The sequence below is a fragment of the Triturus cristatus genome, chromosome 1_2 (assembly GCF_964204655.1).
Source record: "Triturus cristatus chromosome 1_2, aTriCri1.1, whole genome shotgun sequence".
Classification (NCBI taxonomy): Eukaryota; Metazoa; Chordata; class Amphibia; order Caudata; family Salamandridae; genus Triturus; species Triturus cristatus.
This window is the reverse complement of record NC_140580.1, coordinates 920181892-920197638: the sequence shown is the minus strand read 5'-3', so window position 1 is coordinate 920197638 and position 15747 is coordinate 920181892. Positions and strand designations below refer to the sequence as shown.

At 46.2% G+C, this 15747-nt stretch overlaps 1 protein-coding gene across 1 annotated transcript in view; it reads right to left on the bottom strand.

Moving 5' to 3' along the window:
• The window catches only part of TMEM201 (transmembrane protein 201), a 293795-nt gene that overhangs the window by 162753 nt on the left and 115295 nt on the right, over positions 1 to 15747 (bottom strand). The window contains exon 6 of the mRNA XM_085609763.1: positions 12028 to 12231. Coding sequence (XP_085465889.1) covers positions 12028 to 12231 — 204 coding nt within the window. The remainder of the gene's footprint in view (positions 1 to 12027; positions 12232 to 15747) is intronic.

The window sequence follows — 15747 nt, the reverse complement described above, 5'->3', positions numbered from 1 at the left end:
ATGCACCAGGCTTGGGGTCTCTAGCCTCTGAGTACAGTAGCCCTTCATCCCAATACACTCTATGGGTACCTTGAGCATTCCCTGCAGCCTCAGCAGCAGCCAGCTGTCTGAGGGGTTCAAGAGAGGGGCAGTCTAATTGAGCCTGCCTCAGATCTGCCCTGGAAGGTCCCCCTGTCCCAAGAAACTCAACCTGATCAGGTTCAAGTTCTTCTAGGACAGTTCCTTCAGGGCTCTCAGAATCATCCTCCTGGGAGGGCTGATCCACCACCTGAGGCAGGGGGGAAGGCACAGCCTTAACCCTACTGCTCTTTCTCTTGGGTTGTGACTGGTCCATAGTTTCAGGATCCAGCACTTGTTCAGTGTTGCACTTTTTGGCCTGTGACCTGGTCACAGCAAGGACATGTGCATCTATCCCCAGCATTTCTGCATGGGTCCTATACTCCACTTCAGACCAAACTGAAGTTTCAAGATCATTGCCCAGTAAACACTCTACAGGAAGGTCTGAACTAACAACAACTTTCTTGAGGCCAGTTACCCCTCCCCAGGAGAAGTTAACAATAGCCACACTATGGGAGGTAGTGGCATTGCTAGCGTTGGTCACTAGGTAATTCTCACCTAGTATGATCTGTCCAGGGTCCACAAAAGCAGGTGTCACCATTGTGACACTAGCTCCAGTGTCCCTGTAGGCCTGAGCCATTCTTTGGTTGATAAAAGGTGTCTGTCTGTACTTGCCCAGGTTACTGGGGCCTACAGTAGAGGACAAAGCTAAGTCCCCATCACAGATCAGAACAGCCTGAGTAGGTACTCTGACTAGGCCAGAATCCTCCTCAGTTCCCAGGGTTAACCCTACTACACCCTTTTGCTGGGAACCACCACTTACAGCTGAACTAGGGGGTACAGTTGCCTTAGGGGCAATGGTGGCTGGGGGCTTATCCTTTTTGGTGCACTCACTAAACCAATGTGAGTTGGACTTACAATAGTTGCACCATGGTTTCTTTTGGCCATCTTTCTTCTTATCCTTTTTGGAACCACCCTCCCCCTGAGCCTTTTGGGGGCCTGGTGAAGACTTCTGGTCTTTTTGTTTCTGCTCATTACCCTTCTGGTCTGCCTTTTTCTGATCACCGCCCTGGTTCTGGTTTTTCTGCTTAACTCTAGTCCTGACCCATCTATCTGCCTTCTTTCCCAATTCTTGGGGAGAAGTCAGATCAGAATCAATCAGGTGTTGATGCAATAGCTGGTTTTGACAGTTGTTAAGTATTTGCTCTCTCATGATCAAATTATACAATCCTGTATAGTCCTTAACCTTACTCCCATTAGCCAGCCTTCCAGAGCCTTAGTGGCACAATCTACAAAGTCAGTCCAGTCCTGAGTCTGTGTCTTCTGGGTATCCCTGAACAACAACCTGTATTGTTCAGTGGTTAGGCCAAACCCATCAATCAGAGCACTCTTCAGGACAGTGTAATTATCTGCATCCTCATCACTAACTGTGAGGAGCTTGTCTCTTCCTTTCTCAGAGAAGGAGAGCCACAAGATAGCTGCCCACTGACTTTGGGGTACCTGCTGTACTTTGCAAGCTCTCTCCAAAGCAGTTATCCATTTGTGGATGTCATCCCCACACTTGTAGGGAGGGACAATCTTGCTCAGGTTTCTATTATCATAGTGCCTGTCTCTATCTCTAGGAATGTTGCTGCCACCAGTGGGTTCTAACCCACTTAACTTTTGCTCTCTAGCCAGAGCAAGCTTCTCTTTGGCAAGGGCAAGTTCTTCCCTCTGAATCCTCAGATTAGCCTCCCTCATTTTGGCTGCATGCTCCTTTCTCTCAGGTGAAGTCATTCCCCTGTGAGAGGAAGCATTAGAGATGCTAGAGACATGGGAGTGGATGGATTCCCTTGAAGGGGATCTGTCCCTCCTGCTTCTCTGTGAATGCCTACTTGGGGGTCTGTATGGGGGGACCCCATGCAAACTCCCATGTAAACGTAGGTTAGCCTGGCTAAGTCTCCTTACTTGGCTCTGGCTGTCTACCTCCCCATCTGAAGCCCCATCTGACTCCTCTGTGGTGGGTAGACCCTCCTCTGTGCCTAGGGCACCTGCCTGAGATGCCCTATGAGCATCATACTCCTCTAGGAGTTGTCTTAACTGAAGGAGGGTAGGGTTTGCACCCTGTTTTATTCCTCTGGAGGTACACAAGTGTCTCATCTCCTGGAATGTTAAGGTATCATATCTAGAGGGGATCTTTTGCAGACCTGATCCTCCTGAGAGAGCATCTACTTGATCTACTCTCAGAGGCATGATCTAGTGAGGGTGTGGTGTGTGCACCTACCTACACTAGTTGTATCTACTAAACCTCTCTAGTAGTTGTAGTCAGGGTGTGTTACTCCCTTCAACCTACAACTACAAAGTCCAGTAGGACTTAAGTATAATAATCTATGTTATATGTACCTAGACAATATCTGTGTGATCTTTCAATTTAGTATCTCAAGATTACAATGGTATTACAACAGCAAGCTCAGATCCCAACCGCTGCTCACCAATGTGAGAAGTTGGCCTGATGTATGATGTCACTAGTTATAGTGTACACCTTATATCAGTCCAAATACCCTTATGGTGATTGGTTGTAAAGTCAACCTTATAGACCAGCTATCCTAGTGGTAGCATGGACAAGAGCAGTCTTAGGCTAAACTCTGAATGGCATGTGAAGCCAGCTGTGATACCATATATAATCCCTTGAATACCAAATGAAAGGACACCACAACAGATATATATATAAAATAAAGTGTATTTATTCTAAGCAAACCCTCAGCACTCTTTATGAGATTAGAGGTAAGTACAACACAGTCTTATTAATGCATACAGTAAGTCACACAGGTAAGTAATACAGTTAGGCCCTAGGGGCCACGCAAACCATATACTAAGTAGGTGGTATAAGAACCACTGTCACGGAAATAGAATAGGCCTAGGCCTAGGGAATCGCTGGGGCTACACTACACTAGCGTTAGTTAGGAAGTGGGAGGCCCACGGGATTCGTGTGCAGAGTGGAAACACTCACGCGTAATGCGTAAAAGTCAATAGCAATAGTACAGTTTAGAAAACGGTAGATTTAGGACACTTCCGGAGTAGCTAGGAAGTTGAGACTTGAAAACTAGACACTAGGATAGTCACTATCCTGATGAGCACCGGAGTACCCAAGTTACCTAGCCCACAGGCTGCGGGTGCATAGGGGTGAAGATGCGTCGTTTTCGTCGTCGACTCCTATGGATGCCTGAAGAAAGATGCTGACAGGCAGTCAGTGAAGAGTGTCCGGTGGATCCCAAGGCTGGGATCAAGAAGAGAAGAAACCTGCAAGCAGAAGGGACAGAGTCAAGGTCACTAGCCAGTGACCACGTGGAACCAGGAGGAACCAGGCGATGTCGTGAAGAGTTGCAGGTGAAGGTGAAGCTTGTCGCTGCAGCCAGGAGGACCAGGAAGCGTCGAGGACGACCAGGACCAGGAGGCGAGCTGTCCCACGAAGGCTCTTGCTGTCGGCGGCGTCGAAGTTGGACTAGGACTCACCAAGCCTTGGCAAGCGGAACCCACGAAGAACGAAGGACTTGCTTCTGGTGCAGACCAGGAAGGTCTGGGGTGCTTCTTCTTTGCAGAGAAGCGGGAGCCAGTCTTGAGGAGCCAAACCAGCGCAGAAGATTTCAGGGTGCGTCGTCACAGAGGCCACTAGCCAGCGGGCAAGCAACCGGACAGACGCGGCAAGCAGGAAAATGCTGAAGGGCCCCACGCAGGACTCGTGGAGTGTGGGGGGCTGATCTTCGGTGCAGATGGTGCTTGGGGTTGGGGCTTCTCAATCCCCGGTGCACAACTTCGAGGGTACCTCAGAAGCTGCGCTGTAAGTTACTAGCCACTTTTTCCAGGTAGCCGGTCCCACGTTGCTCGTCGCCTCCACGGATCTCAGCTCTGCTGCAGATGTGGATGAGGGTCGGAGAAGTCTGGAAGTCAAGGCTCTGGTCGGGCTCTGCAGTCGGTTCCTCGTAGAACGGTCGCAAAGCAAAGGGTAGTCTCTTGATGGTGCCTGTTTGCACAGGGTAGCCACTCCTTGGCTACAAGGGAGATTCTTCAGTCTTCTTCTTTCGTCGAATGTCGAAGGTCCAGAGTTTCTGTTCAGTTTTGCAGGTTCAGGATAATCTAAAGTCTTGAGGCCCAACTCCCACTCTTATACTAATCTGGGGGGCTGGGATACCTGCTAGGTCACGCCTTATGGGTGGGACCTGGGAGGGGGTGGTTACACCCACTTCCCTTTGTCCAGTTTCGCGCCAGAGCTGGGGCTGGAGTGCCCCAGCGCCGGTTTGAACTGGACTATGCAAGGAACACCTTGTGTGCCCCAGGCATGTCTCATTCCTTTCAGCCCACCCTGCCCCAATACACTAAAGGCTGTCTGGGGAGGTGCTAGCACCTCCCCAAGCAGGAAACCTATTGTCCAGGCCTCCCTGGCTGGGATCACTCCCAGCTGCAGGAGGTCAGACTTGTGTCGTGGCAGCAGCATCCATTTTGTGATGCTGAGGCTTTGGTCAGAGGCTAACAGTTGAAGTATGATTTTAACATGTCTTTCCCTCTAGAAGGGGGGAATAATATTCTCATGTCCAGAAATGGCATGGGGGTATTATTCCCGAGTGTTAGACACCTTACACGACATGTTTTGATAAAGCCAAACCATAGTTACCATAACCGTCTAAGATTATAAGGCACTTTAAGAGTATATGGTAGGCTATATCATAGAACAGCTATAAGGACAAGGTTCCGAAAGCTGCAGACAGGCTCAGCTCATGCTAGAGCACCATCTCACATGTTACCAAGCACTCTGCCTCCAGGATTGTCAAGGCCTGCCATAGGAGTGACTGATAGGTACACATGTGTCTATATGTAAGTTAGGTATAGGAATACTACACCTAAGCAAGGGGTGATTACACGACCTTGCCCCAGCTGAGTGATCAGCCAGTTGTGTCAAAATGGAAGGCCAGGCCAGGGGTGGCATAATACATGCTGCAGCCCCTGGTAGGCCTAGGGTACACCTATGCCCTGGGTACCTAGGGTACACTGTACAGGGGCCAATAAGGTGATCCTATCCAAACGGGTTATGCACCTAAAGTACATAGTATTAATTTAGAGAGAGAACAGCAGGGCTGTGGGTCTGATTAGCAGGCCCACAGCCACATCTATGTCGAAAACCAGTAAAGCAAAAGCAAAAAGTGGGGGTGAACATAGAAAGCAGACCCTACTCTCCTACAAACCACATGGCAATTAGGAACAGTAGGTGAATCATTCAAAGTTACAGGCTGCACAGGGACCTCTGGAGCAGAGGCCAGTGCCAAAGTAGGGACACTACTGGCAGGGCAGTGCAGAAGAACTACCTGCTGACAGAGTTCCGACTGGATGCCTCGACGTGTCAGAGTGGTCTTGAATCACCTGAAGTAACTGCAGCACTACTTCCATAGAGGCATCCATCTGATAGTGTCGGCCAGGACTCAGAAAAATCAGAGCGCATGCGCTCAAATCTCAGAACGGGCCAGTTAGCCGCCGCCATAGTCTGAGCTTTTGAGTGCCAACCAAGCAACTTCTCTCTGGAGCAGGAGCGGCATGAGAGTGGGCAGGAAGTGAGTAGATCTCCAAGTTGTTTTCTTATGCTTGTGTTCAAAGACTCACCCAAGGATGGCGACTGGGATCAGGAACAGACCTGGGACGTTGAATAGGACTGGCCATGCTTCTTGTGCTCCATTTTTGCTACCTGGTTTTCTTTGGCTGCACTAAGGAGAATGTGAGTTGTCGGTGGAGCCACGGGATCACAAGGCAGACATGGTGTGGATCTGTAACAGACATCAGTCTCTTATAGGCATAGCTCTAACCCTGTATTTTTAGTGGAAAACACCCTGAAAACTGTAAAGTAAAGTCAGTAAATACACCAAACAAAATGGGATCAAAGCTCGCATCCACAACAAAGGGTGTGGAAAAAGAGGGACTGATGCCAGCGCAAAGGGGTGACATCACTTGCAGAGGTGGGACAGAGTAGTCAAACTCTGATGGTGCCACTTGCAGGTGAATGGAAACTATTGGAAGAAAGATTTCTGGATCCAGTCTGGTACCTTAGATGATTCAAAAAGGGAGGAATCTGCAGTTATAAGTTTGAATCGGAAAGATGTATAAACTGATCTGCCTTTAGAATTCAAAATATTTCAAATATGCACATGCCTAAAATATCTGTGGCATAAAGCTAGAATGTGCAGGTACCTGGACCCTAATTTAACACAACTTTCTAAGGAGACCCTTCACATTAAATAAACATGTCAATCCAATCCTCTGACCCATACGTGAGCAGCACCACCCATCATATAACTTTGATCTAGATTTCGAAGAACAAGTTACTTACCCTCGGTAACGACTTTTCTGGTAAAGACTATCTAGCTGCAGATTCCTTACCTTCGAATATTCCCCAGGCATCATATTGGTCCTGGAAATTCTGGAGAAGTACCTCTATGTGCCAAGAGGTGGCACTGAGCTGATCCACGTCAGCGTCGTTCGCACTGGAAGGGACATGCGCGGTGCCCATGTAGGTGGCACCTCAGCCCATTGACATCAGTTTCTTTTCGTTACATTTCCGATTCAGATGTACGGAGCCACAACAGAATGCGGATGGACCAGTGTGCAGACACGAAGGACCTACAAGGTCACTCTAGATGGAAAAGCCTGCTTGCAGAAGCAGGGAGGATTGGTAAGAAATCTGCAGCTAGATAGAATCTCTACCAGATAAGGAACCGCTGAATGTAATGAACTTGTTCATGTGATAGAGATCTCTAGCTGAAGTTTCCTTATGTTCGAATAAATACCCTGGCATTACCTCCCTTGAGGTGGTTCTGTGAACAGATTCAGACCAAAAAGTCCTGGAGGACCGAATGGGCAAAAAAACAGTCATGACAGATTGAACTTTCCAGACAGTAGTACATGGTCAAAGATGCCCACCTCGCAGTCTGGCAGCTATCCAATACAGGGACTCCGCGAGCTAGCAAGGACAGCTATGCATAGGCTCGAAAGGCGAGCACATCAGAAAGGTCAGAACTAAAAGTTCAGGTCAGACTAGTGCATGAAAAAGGGTTTTGGAGGAAACATGTTGGAGGCCTTTTCGAAAACAAGTCACAACAGGTGACTTGAACAGGGAGGACTGATCTGGCTAAAGCATGAAAGCCGATACAGCTGAAAGATAACCTTTAACTGTGCCTAATGCGAAGCCTTGCCAGGCTAACGAAAGAATAAACAACGCCTCAGACAAAGCTGCAGAGATGGAATCAACCTTTTTGGTAGCAGACTAAGCTACAAATTTGTCCCAACGGCAGACATATTATGTCTTGGTTGGGGGAAGCCAGGCTGCCATAATGTCATTGTGGACTTCTGAAGGGAGGTCAAAAACTGTCAGCTGCTGCCGCTCAATCTCCATATATATAGGTGGGTGCAGAACCCTGCCCTTTTTAGGTTTATATCTTTTTATTGTTTTAAGCCGGGTACAACAACCACCCACCTACAAGCCGGTGGGGGGGCAATGAAATAAGGAATAATTTAGAAAAGTTGAAAAGGGCAGAGAAAGGGATACCAAGAGAGGGGGCTTAGGTGGGGGAATGACCAGAGAGGGGACATGTACCTGGCAGGACTTGACCAATACTGATCAAAGAGCTGTTGTGTAAGTGGGGTAATAAGACGAGGAAGTGGATTTGTCAATCGGGTGAGGGGTCAGATTGTGTAAGGCTGAGTAAATGGGAGGGTGTTACCCCGCGGAACAATTTGCAACACCCATCTGGCTGATGTTATGGACTGCGAGTAGGGCATATGATGCTGAATCTTGCCGCCTACTGGTTGCCTGCAATGAGCAGGCAAACTAAAGGAGTTGTGGAGTCTGAGGCTGGTGAGGGTCTAGAGGGGTTAGGGGGGGGGGGGGGGGGGGGTATCGCCTCAAGAGTCACATTATGTTCACTGACCACCGTGCAAGGCTGGCGGAAAGGAACATGCTCTTGTCAAAAGGTATCCAGCCTCTTATATTTCCTATCCAGTAGTGTGATAGAGAGCGCATCAGGCATGACTTTGGAGGTGGAGGCCTGGACAATCAAGATCTCTGGGGTGGAGTGCTGGGTAAGGAAAGCTGGGTCCCCAGGAGCTAGACTGTAGCTGAGGGCAATTGTCCTGTGCAGGGCTTGGCCCATGACTAGAGTAGGATATCTGTGAGGGCTTCATTAAAAGGGAGAGGAGGTGCTGTCTCTGTGACTTCCGGCTGAAGCACCTCTGTCAAGGCATTCATCTGGACTGTCACAGAGGGCAGCGTAAGGTCTAAGACCTCAGCCATTCTTCTCACCACCATAGTAAAAGAAGCCCCTACCTTCATAGCCACATTAGGAGGAGAGACATAGCCAGTGTCTGGGGAGGTATCCAAAACACTGGCATCCGCCATTTACACATACCAGTTATCTTCCAGCTCGTCCAAGGGGTTAGGGTAGCCATAATGATCCTCAGATCCTCCACAATCAAACATCTCCCACATAGCCTATTGAAAAAAGTGAGCCCCAGTTCTGATTCAGAAGGTAGAGTTCCGGCCAGCTCTGGAGTAGACATCGGGCGATGCCAGGCCTACCCTATTTCAGAGTCAGGTAGGATGATAGAGGTCAGTGCTGCTGGGAACTGAAAGGCTCCAGGTCCAGAGCCGATCCGGATCCAGAACCTGACCCAAAGGGCTTAACTGGCGTTGGGAGCAGACCCGCTGGCAGGAACCCAGTGGAGACGTCACTGTACCCATGGGGCCCGAAGGTGCTCCAGAGAGGTTGGCCCACCCAGATAGGAGGTACATGGCCTCATAGAACACCTTAAATTGGGCTGGTGCTCCGGAAACATCTGGGAGGTGCGGACTCTGACTGCAGCAGACGTGTGGAAATGGGGCCTAGATTAGAGGCGTTGTTCCTGTGTTTCTTCAAAAGACTTAGACTGATGAAATCAAAACACTTTAACTTGTAACAAAACGATTCGGATTGCGATGACGAGCATAGTAAACGGCTCTGCAAGCCTGCCTGGGACCTGGAGTGTTGGCGTTGGGCAAACAGGAGCTTCAGGGAACGCTACCAAAGTATCCAGCCTGACTCCTAGGGGAATATTCTAAAGGTAAGGAATCTGCAGCTAGAAGTCTCTATCAGACTGAATGGTTACAGAGGGTGTTACAGAGGGTAGCAGATCACTCCCACTATCCTCTCTGTGCTGGGCCAGCCTAAACACAAAATATCTGAATTGAACAACCATCCTAAATCACATCTTTATCTACAACATCCCTTAAAAGCTCTAGAAAAATTAAGTCGTGTACCCACCAAACTGCTCCCAGCTGCACTCTGAATGAAACAGGCCACCTCGTGATCAAGTAGTAAATGTTTCTAAAGGACTGGACTTGGAGTCAGAGATAGTCAAAGCTTATGTCATTTATTTTAAACATCAAACAGCTGCCACAAAGAGCAGCATTTACAATAATTATATTAAATTAAAGACAAATTCACAGTGGTTTACAAATCTAGACCACACAACATGATTGCACATGTAGGACAGTACACGGCTCCCAGCACCATTCTAGCTTAGTGTTTGATTAGCTCGCAAAAGAAGGTACACCTGTTTCGGAGGGCCAAACATGTGTGCTAAAATTCGAGCTAACACTCGTTCCAAGAGTTTTCTCGAAGTTAAAAAAAGAAGGAAAAAAAATCAATGGTTGCAGAGATTAATCAATAATGGGAGTCTGTGGTTGACAGCTTCTGTAGGCAGCCTGACGCATGGCGAAAACATGCACAACTACACCAGTCTGTCTGCTAGGGTTAAATCATGCTTCCAAAATGACACTCAGTAAGTGCTGTATCAGTACCTGGCATGTTGCAACTAATAGAAAAGCATGGCTGGTGTATCACACAACTACCTTTATTGCGCTGCTAGAATAAATCTGTCTCTTAAAAGTAACTTCAGCATAACCAATCTCAAATTCGCAACACTTTGTACTTTGATATAATAATACTCTAAGTGTTCTACACTGGATAAAGCTAGTAAAAAAAAAAAACTATTTTTGCCACAGATAAAATGTTATCAGTTTTAAAGTCCCACATAGTAAGTGAAGAGAGGATGGATTTGCCTATCATTTAAGCACTTGCGCAACTGTATGTAGGAGACACCACAAAGAGCCACAGTTTCAAATGATCAAGACAGAGGTAAACAGCCAGAGTAAGAAAAAAAACTCACCACCTTTCTCCAGGCTTAATCGGGCACATTTTCTGTATCCCTGATGTGCATATCGAACCGTGTACTGTCCCACAGCAAAGAGTAATAATCAAAATAATAATAATAGTAATAATAATAATAATAGTGATTAATAGCAATAATAAATACAACTGGCACCAAATACTGAGCTCTAAGCCGGGAAACGTTGGTACCAAAGCAAATCATTGCTCACAACCCAATACTGTACCCAAGCACTTAAAACTTTCAGTATTTAGTACCAGCTCATGTCACATTATCAGTGAATTATAAAAAGGCAGACATCCTATTCTACTCAAAGTCGGTGTCCACTGTCAGTGATATATTTTCCAGTAATAAAAACATAGCATAAAAAAAACACATCCAACACAAAAAGTACCATTTTATAACCGGGGAGAATTTGACATATTTAGGTCCTAGCAGGGGAGGGAGTGGTGAAGTATGGAATCAAAAAGTAAAAGGGGAAGGCGGGACAGACTTCTACCAACTACACATGCAAGGGGTTAGTTAATTTGGATTATAATACTAAGGGACTAAAGCAAGTGCTACTCTGATCCGGACGCCTTTCAAAAACAGATTGAAAGCACAAACAGATGACAATGTGTCCAAGCTGTCAGGCAACAGATAACTTCCTGCATTGTCCAGGGCAAGAAACCTGCTGCATGCTTACATCATTAATCAGTCTGCACCTCACCACTTAAAATGTTTTTGTTTTTTTAAAAGCTAATAACTATGCCTCATTCTTCCAACATAGTACAAGTACAGGTTTAGTATGTAGACTAATGTGTACTGAACTACAAGATGTCGGCTCAGCACAGTATACAACGCGAAAGGGAGGGGAAAAATTATAAGTGGAAAAACAAGTGGCATTGCTGCTATCCCACCAATGGAGACCACCTACCCAATGAGTTACTTCCATAAGCTCATGCTAAAGAGGTTTATAATAATCTGCCACAAACTAAGATAAAAAGTGGTCCTAAAGAACAGATTTGATTTTAGGAGCATGTTTGTCAATCGCCAAATTATTTAAAAATCAAAAAACTCAATTTGAAAAAGAATCCGATATGAAGCAATATTGATGTCTGAGCCCCTAATTGAGGTGCACTGAACTAGGAAGTCTAGTAACCCCACACACAGAAAGACACACTGACCTCATCATTTGTGTAAAAGTCCTGGGCAACAGACAGCCCCTTGCATGAAAAACCACATTACACTGTTTTCCCAAGGTACTGTTCAAGGAAGGGTTATCCCATCAATTTGAACTCTGGACAAATCAAGAGATAGAAACCAATTCTTGCTCATTACATTTTAAACCAGTACGTGGAGCAGTAACTTCCTCCTTCCAGTTTGATTTTCACATGCATCAGATGGAAGCACTTAAAAAGCACTTTGGCAAAAAAAAAATAAAGTTGGCGTACATTGCTAGCACCATATTGGAAACTGTCCATGAACAAAAATGTTGCTTATTCATACATGCACAGTCCCATTCTTCCAACGTCATGAACAAGCATCTCAAGGGTCAGCGAGATTTGGAAAGTTATAAGATGAGGAAGAACCATGCTTTTAAGAAAAAGCAAGAGATTCATAGAAGAATATGAGGAAAGCTTGATAAAATGAGATGAGCAGGTGATAGGGAGGGGGAGGGGAGGTGGAGAGAAGGGAAAGAGCCAACACATCATGAAAGTTCAGGAAACAAGTGCGCTGAGGAATCCTCGCTGCGGTCACTGCTCTGACCTTCGTGGCCGGCCCCTCCGCTGTCCTGTGGGCTTCCGGGTGGCAACAGCTGCGGCAAAACTGACCAAACAGCAAACAGATATGGCGCCCAATTTGAAGGTGTCCATCCAGGCAAGAGTATTGGCCTGCAGGTAACGCTCAGTCAGGTGCAGCCCTGTCACCAGGACCCAGAGGAAAAAGGCAAAGGCATCGATCCGGCGCAACCTACAAACAACAAGAGGAAAACAATACAATATCGTTACTGTACTATATAGATTTCAAACCATTAACCAAACACTCAAAAGGTGCCATGACCAACGATGAGCAAATAAAACTGATTTCACTGCTGGACCATTTCCACAGTAGCATTACAAATCGGTAACTATATTCCAATATTGTGTTAAGGAACCTAAAGATTCTTATCAGCAAAGCGGTGAGGTGGAAAATAAGTTGTCAATATTAAAGCAGGTAACTTCTTTAGCAAAAACACCAAGTGCAGCACACACCGGAGTCCTGTTTAGACCTCGAACATGGTTAAGACTCAGGCCCCTTCCAGTTAAAAGGTACAAACCAAATAGCAAGTCCTAGAGTCAGTTTCAACCTATTACTGAACGTTTGCAAGAATTTTATTTGCTTGTCAATGACCAATCTACTGTAACATTTTGAGTGCTACATGGAATCTATTAAACACGATAGGGCTTCAAGCAGTAATCAGATGACCCATAAGCATGGCTAGTGGGGAAACAAATTACCAGTAAGTGCAGCTCTTAAGCGGCAGGGGCCGTTATGGATTCACCACCAGGTTCGAGGACTGACTGGGAAAAATTAAATCATGAAAATCTATGACAACTTCAGAACTGTAGGATTCTGTGGCAAATTATGGAGGGCAGGTGAATCTATGAAAGACCCCATCCTTTTCTTCTCCGGTGCAATACCTTTCACAGATACGCTTGCATGTGTCATATGAGGGCATGACAATCTCCACACTGCTCCTTGCATTAATCTCTAATAACAGTTCTAGCAAATTGGGTCAACCTTGAAACATTTCAACATTTCAGCATCTCCCTGGGAGCATGTGCTCCCAATGCCTCTCAAAGACGTCTTCCAGCTTTCGAGTGAGAGAAGAATACGGACTGAAATTCAGAAAGCAATTCCCCATTAGTTAAAGGCTGGACTTTGTTAGGATTACCAAAGTCTACAAACAACTGGCAGGACTTGCAAAATTATTTTGTTTACTCCAAGGAAAACTTCTCACCTTTAATATGTGTATAAATCAGTTGTTAGATTGCTTATACACAAAATAAGCGGTGGCTATCCTGTAACTGTTGGGGTTGTACGAAATAACGTTTTAAGTACTGCTTGACCCACATTAGCTTGTTGTCTTTCTAACACATCTACTCAATAGTGTGTGGTGAATGTGTGTGGTGTAGACCATTTTGCAGCTTTGCAGATATCAGTAATAGGGATATTCCCTAAGAAAGCCATAGTACCCCCTAACTTGCGAGTGGAATGTGTTCTAGGGGTTAATGTAAGATTCCTTTTGGCTTCTCGATAACAAATCTGAATACATCGGACAATCCACCTAGCAATTCCTGATTTGAAGATAGGGTTGCCTTTGTGAGGTGGTGCAAAAACTACAAAGAGCGGTTTGGTTTTCCGAAATTACTTTGTTCTTTCAATGTAATACAAAATAGCTCTTCTAACATCTAAGGTATGTAAAGCTCGCTCTGCAACAGAGTCGGGTTGAGGGAAGAATACAGGTAGTTCAACTGACTGATGTGAAATGCAGATACAACCTAAGTAGGAATTTAGGGTTGGTACGAATAACCACTTTATCTTTATCTAACGGGAAGAAATGTTCTTCTATGGTTAGTGCCTGTAGTTCACCTACTCTCCTCAATGAAGTGATTGCAATGAGGAAAGCGGTTTTCCAAGTAAGGAACTGTAGCTCACATTTGTGCATGGGTTCAAATGGCAGGGCAATTAGCCTTGTGAGGACTATATTAAGATTCCATACTTGTGCAGGTGGAAGTCTTGGTGGTATTACCCTTTTTAGCCCTTCCATAAATGCTTTGATGACAGGCACTCGAAATAGCGATATATGTTGTCTATTTTGAAGGTAAGCTGCTATGGTAGTAAGATGCAGTCTGATGGATGTATAGGCCAATGCGGACTGCTGCAAATCCAATAGGTAGCACAGTATGTTCTGTATGGAAGCATCCAGAGGGTTGATGTGATTGTTATTGCAATAGATAATAAAACGCTTCCATTTGGCCGCATAGCAGGCCCTTGTGGTAGGCTTCCTGGCCTCTCTAAAAATGTTCATACAGTCTGGTGGAAGGGTGAGATAACCAAGCTCAATGACTTCAGGTGGCAAGGTTCAGCTGTTTGAGATCTGGGTGTTTGATTTTTCCATGGCTCTGTGTGAGGAGACTGGGAGGTAAATGTAATTTTTAGGTGTGGTACCAGAGAGAGTTCCAACAGGGTTGTGAACCAGGGTTGACATGCCCATGTTGGAGCTACTAGTATTAGCGTGAGTGATGTTTGCCTGAGTTTCCGAACCACCGATGGAATGAGTAGGAGAGGTGGAAAAGTGTAGGCAAATATCCCTGACCAGTTCATCCATAGAGCATTGCCTTTGGACAACGGGTGTGGATACCTGGAGGCGAAGCTTTGGCATTTTGTGTTTTCAGGTGTTGCGAACAGGTCTATGTGAGGGACTCACCAAGCTTGAAAGTATGGGTGGCGAAGTTGAGGGTGAAGTTCCCACTCGTGTATTTGATACCTCTGCCTGCTGAGGAGGTCCGCAATCTGATTGTTGACTCCCGGGAGGTGTTCCGATAGGAGATACATGTTGTGGTGAATAGCCCACTTCCAGATGTCCTGGACTAAGTGGGACAGTTGGAGAGAGTGTGTGCCCCCCCCCCCCCTGTTTTTGTATGTAATACATAGCTGTCATGTTGTCGGTTCAGACTAACACCGCTTTGCCAGACAGGTGATCTGGAAAGGTTTTGAGAGCTAGAAAGATTGCCATGAGCTCTAAATGATTGATGTGGAGCATCTTTTGCTGGTGACTCCACATCCCTTGCACTGTGTGTTGTTGAAGATGAGCTCCCCAGCCAGTAAGGGATGCATCCGCTGTGAAAACGGTCTGTGGAATGGGATCTATGAACGGCCACCCTTTGATAGGTTTTGTGTGTTCCACCACTGCAGAGAGCGAGGAGTACGGCCGCTTACCAACACTAGATCGGTTAATAGACATGGAGACTGGTTCCACTGACTGGCTAAACACTCTTGAAGTGGACACATGTGTAACCTGGTGTGGGGAATGATGCCATCAGTCCCTGCAGTTGCATAAACACTCGAGCTGGAAGAGACTGAGTGGGATGAAATTTGAGAACAAGTGCCTGAATGTTTCGAATTCTGGCTGCATTGGGATACGCTAGAGCCTTCTGAGTATCTAGAGTGGCTCCTAGGTAATCCTGAACCTTGTTTGGCTGAAGATGTGATTTTAACATATTGACTGAGAGCTGAAGGGCTACTGACGTGTGCTTGCAACATTGCTGTTATGTGCTGGCTTAGATGAGCCAGTCGTCCAAATAGGGAAAGACATGTATGCTTTGTCTTCTGAGATGCGCAGCTACGACCGCCGGACATTTTGTGAAGACTCTGGGGGCAGTAGTGACTCCGAATGGGAGCACTTTGAATTGGTAGTGTTGACCTCCTACCACAAACCTGAGA